Source organism: Tachysurus vachellii, chromosome 22, assembly GCF_030014155.1.
Source record: "Tachysurus vachellii isolate PV-2020 chromosome 22, HZAU_Pvac_v1, whole genome shotgun sequence".
Classification (NCBI taxonomy): domain Eukaryota; kingdom Metazoa; phylum Chordata; class Actinopteri; order Siluriformes; family Bagridae; genus Tachysurus; species Tachysurus vachellii.
The window spans coordinates 9,929,447-9,939,425 of NC_083481.1; the positions used below are offsets into that span (position 1 = coordinate 9,929,447).

The following is a 9,979-nucleotide window of genomic DNA, read 5'->3' on the forward strand; positions in this document are numbered from 1 at the left end:
AACATTGAATTTTTGGGTATGTCAGTAAAGATAGCAGCATATTGCATTTTTACATACACACACAAGTGCTGTTTTAGAGTTTTAAAGTAGTCGCCTTGAAGACAGATTCTTCAAGCTTCTCAGTAAAATAACCTGCACAAAACTGTACCTGAGACTACTAATTTTAAAGAAAAGCTTTGCCACACCACACATTAACATTGTTTTTGTTTAGTGTATTAATGTTTACTGCTCTTTATAGTTTTGTATATTTTATGTAATTTCATTATTTCTTAAGGCACCTTTGCATTACTTTGCATGTGTCTAAACAATAGACAACATTGCTGATGGGCCAATTTACTAATAGCACCATAGCCAACAATTTTATATTTCATTGTTCATTCTGTTCCTTAGAGTCTTTCTTTTCTTCCTACCAACTTAAGCATGAATGTTATTATTTGATTATCCTGTGATTGCTGATGGGTCTGACATGCATCCTCAGAATTATTGGCACCCTTGGTAATAATGGGTTACAAAAAAAATATATAGTTAAAGGATTATAAAAAAAATTTATACAGTGCATTTAGAAATAATCGGTTCCCCATAATAACACAGTGAAAACAGAATTCTAGAAATGTTTGCAAATGTATGTAAAAGGTAAAACTGAAATATCACCTGTACATAAATATTCAGACTCTGCAACAACACTTGACATTTAGCTCCAGTTGCTTTTGATCGGTGCTGAGATGTTAAAATTAAATTGACTGGACGTGATTTGGAAAGGTACACACCTCTGTCAGGCCTCACAGCTGACAATGCAGATCAGAGCCAAAACCAAGCCATGAGGTCAAAGGAACAATCAATAGCACACAGGGGTGTCTTAGGGAGAACTCTGTGGATGTCCTCGGACATTTTTAGAATTCTGTTTGCACTTTCATTATGGGGTACTCTAGATTAATGTGAAGAAAAATGTATTTTATGTAGTGTCTGGCTGAATACATTAATCAAAACCACATGTTGGGTGTTGGCACTGCTGCATTATTTACAATAATGAGAAATTACAGTATTGTGTCTTATATAAGGCTTGATGAGGGCAAGGAATCTGAGAGCATTCATCATAGGATGTGTTCAGATAATCCTTTGAGCCTTTCCTTGTGAACTCTTCTCTTCAGTTCACCCTACAGGTTTTCACTGGGGTTTGGGTCAAAAGGCAGGGATGACCATGACAGAAGCTTGATTCTTCGGTCACTAAGCCGTTTTGAGTGTGTATTTGGACATATGTTTTGATACTGGAAGAGCCAACAACGCCAGGATTGTAGCTTCTTGTTGGGAGCAGACAGTTTTTCATTTAAAATATTTTGGTACTTCATAAAGCCAATGAGGTCACACAGGTCGTTAGGACTTTTGCGGTTTAAACTTATCTATAGGATCATTTTGTCTTGCTTTTTCATTACAGCCAAAAAAGAAAGGTCTGTGAGTGTGGCTCCAGCAAAGCCTGTCCTGACTGAGGAAGAGGTCGAGAGGAAGTCTAAATCCATCATCGATGAGTTCCTGCACATTAATGACCTCAAGGTTTGCAGGGGGGGTTCTGCACACTTACAATAATTCTGAGCTTTGTAAAGGGAAATTAAAGACAATAGCTGCCTCAGACAGAGTATTAGTAGTTATGATAATTGACACAATGATTGTGTTCTGACCATGATGAGGACATCAGTAATACATGGAAACAGTATTTTATGCTAGTTATTCCACAGCTAGGTAGAATTCTCAAAACAGAAGGTATTAATTTTTAAAATCAGTGTATTTATTTTCAGTGAAACAGTTCTGGCTGTAAAAATAAGATTCTTATGTTTTATATGTGTTATATCATTATTATATATTTATATATTATATCATTTATACATTATTTAATACATTATTAATTATTAATTTATTATTGTTGATATACAGGAAATTATGACTGACACTGCTGGAGTCTATAGCTAATAGTAAACTTTTACAATTGTTTAACAAAGAAAATGTATAATTATTAATATGTCTGGGACTTTTTTCCTCAAGAGAGAAAAAGATGCAGTTGAGAGAAACTCAGTATGTTTTGTCTATAATCTACTGTACACTATATGGCCAATCTTATGTGGACACCGGTCCATCAGCCATATGTGGTTCTTTTCTAAACTCTTGTCACAAAGGTGAAAGCACATAATTGTACATTGTGAATCTCTACTGTAGCAGTGAGATTACCCTTCACTGGAACTATGGGAAATGGAATGTTCTGTTGTCACATGGATGTGATGGTCAGGTGTCCACAAACCTTTGGCCATTTTGTGTAATTTACATAAAATGAAATGTACGTATGTACAGTTAAAGGTTTTGATGTCATCATTGTTGAAAAACATTGAATCGACAGATCACTGTGGTATAAGCAGAAGCACACACATTGGGCACATCATCTTGTGTGAAAATAATCCACTTTGGTGATAAAGGTCTTCAATTTCATATCTAGCTTTAACGTACCACATTTACATATGACAAAACTCTCTGCTGTGCTATTTCACTATGCTACATTCCTTCAGAGTCGGTCAAGAATACCTACTTGCGATGTAATTGAGAATGAATTAACTAGTATATCACTGAACTAATATCTGAGTGTAAGTAAAGGATCAGTGCTGTGTGTGTGTATAACTGTGTATAGGAGGCAGTACAGTGTGTGGAGGAGCTGCAGCAGGTCTCCCAGCTGGCGGTGTTTGTGCGGGTGGGGGTGGAGTCCACATTGGAACGTAGTCACATTGCCCGAGAACACATGGGGCAGCTCGTCTACCAGCTGATCCACAGAGGCAGCCTACAACTGGCTCAGCTATATGCAGGGTAAGTTCAGCAAAACACACACTCCTTATCTGGACTACACAAAGACTTGTTCAGTACTGGACTATTTTATTTCCATTAAAATGGACAGTTCTAATTATGGTCTAAAATATCACATATTTTGAAAAACAAAACTGTATGCATTGTGTTTTTGTTGTGTTCTCCAGCTTAGCGGACACACTGGAAATGGCTGACGACATGGCCATAGACATTCCCCACATTTGGCTGTATCTGGCTGAACTGCTCTGTCCTCTGCTCAAAGATGGAGGCATCCCCATGAGAGAATTCTTTAGGTATGTTCAGCTCCAAGTCCAGGGTTTAAATAGATTAGTAAGTGTATCTTTTTTGTGTGTGAGTGGTTTAATTATGTTTAGGCACTAGTTTGTACATGTAGTTACAAAAGTATAATATTATACGTTACAATATTTTTTTTTATGAACTATAAAAGTATTTTATACTTAAAAGCCTTCAAACAGACCGAGCTCATCTGAAAAGTCAAAAACATTTTCCCCTTGTATAGTTCATTCTACCACACAATATCTATTGTAGTCTTCTTAAGTATAAACCTCTTTATCTTGTTGCTGAAATATAATTTGAATTATATTATAGAAACAAATCACCAGTTTTTTTTTAAATGCGCCGATTCTAATGTTGTTTCTATAAAAAATTCTTATTATTGAGACTGGAAACTGCAAAAATGCTAAATAAATGTCTCATGGGAACCTTCATCCTTTTGTTTATCAGTCCTATGAGTCCCAGTGAATATCAAATCAGCATATATAATCAGATTTGGGCTTCATCACACTAGTTTATGTTCCTATAGCTGCATGCTCCGTTGTTTTATTTCTTATACCTTTATGATGTTTGTACTATATTATGCAATCAAAATTGTATCTATTGTTTGAGGAAAAACAACTTTTTTGTCTTTTGCAGTGAAATAAGTAAACCATTAATCCCAGTGGGAAAAGCTTCCATGTTAATGGTGGAAATACTTCACCTACTATGCAAACAAATGGTAAGATTTTATTTAAGTAGTATTGTGATTAAATGGTTGCATTTGTGAAATAAGGAACCTTGGGTGATTGAGTGATTGAGCATGCACATTTGAGTTTTTGGGGGGGGGAAAAAGTGTCCCAAAAAAAGAGACAACTAGATTTATTGATTAGTAGGTTATTGATTAATAGGTTTATAGATTAGTGACACACCTGTGTTCAAGTTCATTCACGGCTAATTGTGCATCCAATGCATTTTTTTCCTGCACCAGGGCCATAAGAAAGTGGGGGCTTTATGGAGGGAGGCAGAGCTTAACTGGAGTGAGTTTCTGTCAGAAGAGCAGGAACTCCAAAGCTTCATCTCCAAGCAGGTGAGCCAGCGTGGTGTTCAGGTAGTTCTTTCATACTTCACACATACCTCACTATTTTTCCCGTATTATTTTCTTATCATGTAAAGATATATGACTTTTCTGTTTTTATAAAATCCCAAATTCTCTTCCCAAACAAAAATATACGTGGTTCCAAAATGTAAAAATAATGTGATGTGCAAAGAAATTCATTGCTTTTGTGGTTATAAAGTCTCCTTCCGTTCTCCTCCTTCCAGAAGCTGCAGTTCACACTGTCTGACTGTACCTCTACTGACTCTGTTGCTACCAAACCCAGTCTCACCACGGATGAGTTGCACAGACAGCTTGAGCGTCTCCTACTAGAGGACCTGGCCAGCGATGAACAGATATTTGACTGGGTCGAGGTAAAACAAACACACACGTACACATCAATTCCCTTTTTCAAATTCCATCATCCTAATTATCATCTTAATTTCCCAAATCATACACATTTGCACCCAATTCCTTTCTTAGCCATTTTCACTGCTTTAGGTGTAACAGTCGAGAGGAACTAAATAGGCATGTGGACAGTCCACAATGTGAAACACAACTATAAACAGTTACGACGTACACTCTGTTGTTCAATATGAAATTACAAATTGTAACTGATGGAAAGTTGCTGTGGTATAATAGCAATCCAATGCTGTTATAAGAAAATAATAAAGCTCACAGTAAGCACTTTACTTTAAGACACATCACACCACAGTATTGATTAATTTCCTACACAAGCACACCATGTTGTTTTGTCCCTTATATATATTTCTATGTAAAATAAATTTCTTTCCTTGCAGGCCAATGTGGATGAATCTCAGATGAGCTCTTCTACATTCCTGAGAGCTTTAATGACTGCAGTGTGTAAGGCAGCTGTTAGAGGTGAGTATGTTCCTGATACTTGCTCCATGTAGCACTTTGCTTTTACTCCATAATGCTATTTCTTGAAGCTCCTTAAGCTTCTCAGATGAAAATGAAGTAACTACATCCTCATCCCTTCAAATATGAATATTAACTACACCTCATTAAGACACTCTACCTGACTTGCAATACAGTACTGGGGCACGTTAAAAAGCGATGGGGTTAGTACACTGGCAGCACTAATATTTAATCTGGCTTTATTTCACTTGTGCAGATGAAACCACGTCCTGCAGAGTGGATACAGCCGTCATACAGAAGCACCTCCCTGTGTTACAAAAGTACCTTAACTCGGACCCCGAGCTTCAGTTACAAGCACTTTATGCACTGCAAGCATTAATAGTGAGCTTGGATCAACCACCCAGTAAGTGGTCACATTTCAGCTTTCTGACTAGTTTTGCATTAAAGGGAATTAAATTTGACTTATTTTTTTTAATACACTTTGCTTTACCTTCGCAGATTTGCTAAGGATGTTCTTTGACTGCCTCTACGATGAAGATGTCATTTCAGAGGACGCTTTCTACAAGTGGGAAACAAGTAAAGACCCGGGTGAGCAGCAGGGCAAGGTCATAGCGCTGAAGTCTGTCACCGCCTTCTTTACCTGGTTACGGGAGGCTGAGGAAGAGTCTGAGGACAATTGATGTAAGGAGGTGGCGGCCACCTATTGCTGCGTGGAGGCACGCTGCCAGTACAAATGAAAAACTGTACACTCTGAACTCAAACACACTACCTACACACACACACACACACACACACACACACACACTCATGGCCAGACACATGGTGTAGTGCCTGAGTTTCTTGTGGAATGGATTCTAAAATGCTTCGCTCTGGAAGCAAAGGGGCACTAAAAACCCTGTATCATATATATAAATAAATATAAATAGAAAATATTTTTTGGTTTAAATTTTGACAATTTTTGTTCCATTTGTTATTTTTAAAGAAGAAACTTAAACAGGTTTTGAAATTCTTAATTTATTATTTTTTTAAACATTCACAAATACAAAGTCTATTTAACATTTGCAGATCTTCACAGTAAGAGAAATGTTGATAGAAATAACAGAAATACCAAAATATTAATGGTTATTAAGAAAAATGTACTCACCCTTCCAGAATTTCACGACAAACAAGCCTGAAGACAAGGAGCATTTTGGCATAAAGGGGAAAATGGACTGTATTCTCAAGTCATGTTCTTGAGTAACCCCTTAATTGCGTTTCTTGGTTTGTCACCACGAGAAAGGTGATGCAAGAATGCATAGGTCTCACAAATAGGAGAACTTCCTGAAGATTATGAACACTAGATGATTTGAAGGGTTATGATGCAAATACTACTAATGCAAGTTTAAACCATTCTTGTTGGCCCTGACTGGTTGTGAGAAACGCCTATTGGAGAACATGTAAAACTTGTAAATACATTAAACACTATAAAAGCGATTGCAGAAGTTTTTCTTTAAGAGTATTGTATTTCTTAAAATGTCAAAGTTGCACATTTAATAATACTCTTGTAATTAGATGATTTCTTTATATAAGGATACCTTTATCATATTGACCTAAAATAATTGCTATTCAAATATATAATACTTTGGTATTGTTTGTCCGGGGAGTCAGATTTCAGTACAACACCAGAAAGGCACGGGACGTCTATGAATTTGATTGCAATGATATTTAAACTGGTTTATTGATTTAAATTGATAACAGCAGGATTATTGTTAGTTGGTATACAAATAAGCCACCAGAGACTGTTCTGTTGTTTGACTGATCTTGACAAACAAGTAAGATGCAATCTAGACGTGTGATGCAAAATCTTATTCACATTTTTTGTTAGTTGTGCTGGCTGGTTAATCATCTAATAACAACTGTTTGTTTTATATAGATTCCAGATAAGTAATTGTACCAAATCTGAAGTGTAACTGAAGAGATTTATAGCCCACAGATTTGAAAAACGTTATTGAAATATACGCTGTTTAGCTGCACATATGCTTTTGTCAGGAAATGCAAAATTGAATGACAAAGCTGGAAGAGGTGAAATTTGTTGAACAAACAAAAAATAGCTTCTTTTTTTTTTTTCCAAGAAAACGATTTTTTTTAATGGCTTTTGTGTTTGTTCAATGAATTCCCCCCTCTTCCAGCTTTATCATTGTCACATTAAAATGCAAAATTGAATCATATTTCAGATCATAGTTCACCCTGTGACGGTGAAGCACGCACCGCCTCACAGAAGACACACAAAACCGCTCTTCGCCCCTCTAAACTGGCAGTGCTGAAGAAACAACCGTGTTTCAGCACCATGGATAGCTCATCTGAGTGTTGGTGCAAGGTGTGCAGCCAAAAACCTGCCAAACCAGGAAGGGCCAATCAAGAGCGGTGTCAAACTCCTCACCCTCTGGGAGTCTACTCCCGATAGAATCTGGCTCAGCAGCAGGGGAGGGTACATCTGGGTAGCTGACTTCTGCTGCTCTCTACTACTGTGTTTCTGCAGACTCTGCCACCTGAAAAGGATGAGCCACGCTACTTGGGTCGGCAGTGCTGCCTTCTGCTTCACCCACACTCCCTACACTCCCACTCCTCTGGGAAGGCCACCACTGCTATCCTTGCATTTTCCCCTGATTTTTAATCCCTATCTTGTGCTTCTCTGTATGTTCCTCTCTCTGCTGTGGGTGCTACACCCTGAAGGATGTGAAAAAAGTCATTGAAATCTACCCCATTCAAGTGCACATATGCATTTGTCAGAAATGCCCTTGTCCCAAGCTCATAGTGTCTTGTAACTCACGGAATCACATTTTCAGCATGTAAAGAGCACAATGTGCTATGATGGGAAACAAGCTTAATTGATAAATTCTAAAATATATGATTGTATTAAGTGTTTATTCAACAAATTTCATGTCTTCCAAGTTTATGAAATTTTGCATTTTAATGTAAACAATCATATTTCTTATCATAGTTCACCAAAAATGTGAAAAAAGTTACTGAAATCACCCATTCAGCGACATACATGTGTTTTTCAGAAAAACACTTTTCCCAAGTTTGTAGCACCTTGAAACCCACAAAATCACATTTTCGCTATTGTTGCGTCAATCAGCTGTATGGTCGGTCTTTATCAGCAATCATTTGAAGTCTGGCAGGAAGGAATTGGTGTTTGGTCCATGGTGAGCTCAGAATTTGCACTGACCCATTAGTTCCTCAGCTCTCGGTTACACAACTTTAAACTGTTGAAATGTCATCATTTACATTATTTACTGTCCAGTGTCACCCAAATGAGGATGGGTTCCCTTCTGAGCCTGGTTCCTCTCAAGGTTTGTTCCTCATATCATCTCAGGGAGTTTTTCCTTGCCAACGTTGCCTCCAGTTTGCTCTTTAGGTATAGGGACAGATGCTAGAGGTATATAGTAACTTAATTTTAAACCAGATTTTTTTCTCTGTTTCTATACTTCTGTAAAGCTGCTTTGAGACAATGTGAATTGTTAAACGCGCTATACAAATAAATTGAATTGAAATTTTCAGGGCCTGAAGAGCACATTGCAGGAAGTAAATTAAATAATGAAAAATTACCTTCTTTTGTTTGTTCATCGAATGTTCATCCAGCTTGATGAAGTTTTGCATTTTATTGTAAAACTATTACAGTTCTTATCATATTTCCCTCCAATGATGTGAAAAGTTTTTCCCCTATTCTCTGGCACCTTGAAACAATTGTAATAATCGCAACAAAAGTGCAAATTTCAGTCTGTAGAGCAGGGTTGTTGAGTCCAACAGACTTTATTCTAGAAAAGCTTCTCCTCTCTTTTAAGCAGGGGCGTAGATCACGCGGGGGATGCGGGGGACATGTCCCCCGCACTTTTTATAAAAAGTAAATTCGTCCCCCTCACTTTTTTAGTGGAGAGTTGTGTTCACCACATGTTGAGGTTTTAATGGATCAATGTATATAAATGCAGAGTGATTTAAAATTCAAAGAGACAAGAAAGTTTAAGATAGTCTATACATGACGTTCACGGCAATCAGTCACTCACTTGTCATGTCATCATCAGTACTGTAGCTCGAGTCGCACCCGCGGTCCAGCATTCGGTTACGATGAGCTCAAAGCGGCAAAAAACGCTTCAGTCCTTTTTTATAAAAATGTCAAACAGTGTAAGTTGGCATATGGTATCCGAATTGTGTTGCACAATGTTTAGTAACTCTGCCTGTTGCTCTTGTTGAATAATTAGCAAGTTTTAATTTAAAGGATTATAAGGAAAAATAGCTGCTTTGACAAACGTTATATAAACTCTTTTATAACGTCTTTTGTTTTAACAAGTGTGTTATCAAAACCCTTCAAATAAGAATAAAGATAATGTTGAACTGTGATTTTACAGCATGTTTAACTCTGCCAATTCCACATAATATCAAGTATGTGTCACTGTATGTACACGACAGAGACGAGGACGACGAATAGTGACATTAAAGATGTCATTTTAATAATAAGGAGCAGGTAAATCACACATACATACACCGTAGTAAAGACGATAACCGACAGTGAAAACAAAAAAAAAAAAAAAAAACAGATAACACTAGACATTTCGTCCCCCCCACTTTTTAAATGATGGCTATGCCCCTGCTTTTAAGTCACATGCTTATATACATTTATGAAAAATGATTGTTACCAAAACACAATACACTCATACCTGTGTGTTCTGTTTCAAACTAAACACAGTGCAGCCATGTAGGTGTTTTCTTTTTCCATCAAGATACAGTGTTCCCATACATGTTCTTCACATTGCAAAATGAAACATTACTCACTTATTTTGACAGCTGGTTCCTGCAATCTCATCCTGCCTATGTATACATGCCTACTGTGGAATATTTTTAGGTCTATATAAATTT

General features: G+C 37.1%; 1 protein-coding gene across 3 annotated transcripts in view; it reads left to right on the forward strand.

Annotated features, from left to right (window-relative positions):
- eif4g3a (eukaryotic translation initiation factor 4 gamma, 3a) overlaps positions 1–6,559 on the forward strand; it is a 53,723-nt gene extending 47,164 nt beyond the window's left edge. For all 3 annotated transcript variants that reach the window (XM_060857732.1, XM_060857733.1, XM_060857734.1), the window contains 9 exons: positions 1,433–1,548; positions 2,669–2,841; positions 3,006–3,131; positions 3,772–3,853; positions 4,103–4,201; positions 4,435–4,581; positions 5,008–5,089; positions 5,343–5,489; positions 5,585–6,559. In XM_060857732.1, the coding sequence (XP_060713715.1) occupies positions 1,433–1,548; positions 2,669–2,841; positions 3,006–3,131; positions 3,772–3,853; positions 4,103–4,201; positions 4,435–4,581; positions 5,008–5,089; positions 5,343–5,489; positions 5,585–5,766 (1,154 nt within the window). In that variant the 3' untranslated portion in view covers positions 5,767–6,559. The remainder of the gene's footprint in view (positions 1–1,432; positions 1,549–2,668; positions 2,842–3,005; positions 3,132–3,771; positions 3,854–4,102; positions 4,202–4,434; positions 4,582–5,007; positions 5,090–5,342; positions 5,490–5,584) is intronic.
- Positions 6,560–9,979: the final 3,420 nt, after the last annotated feature.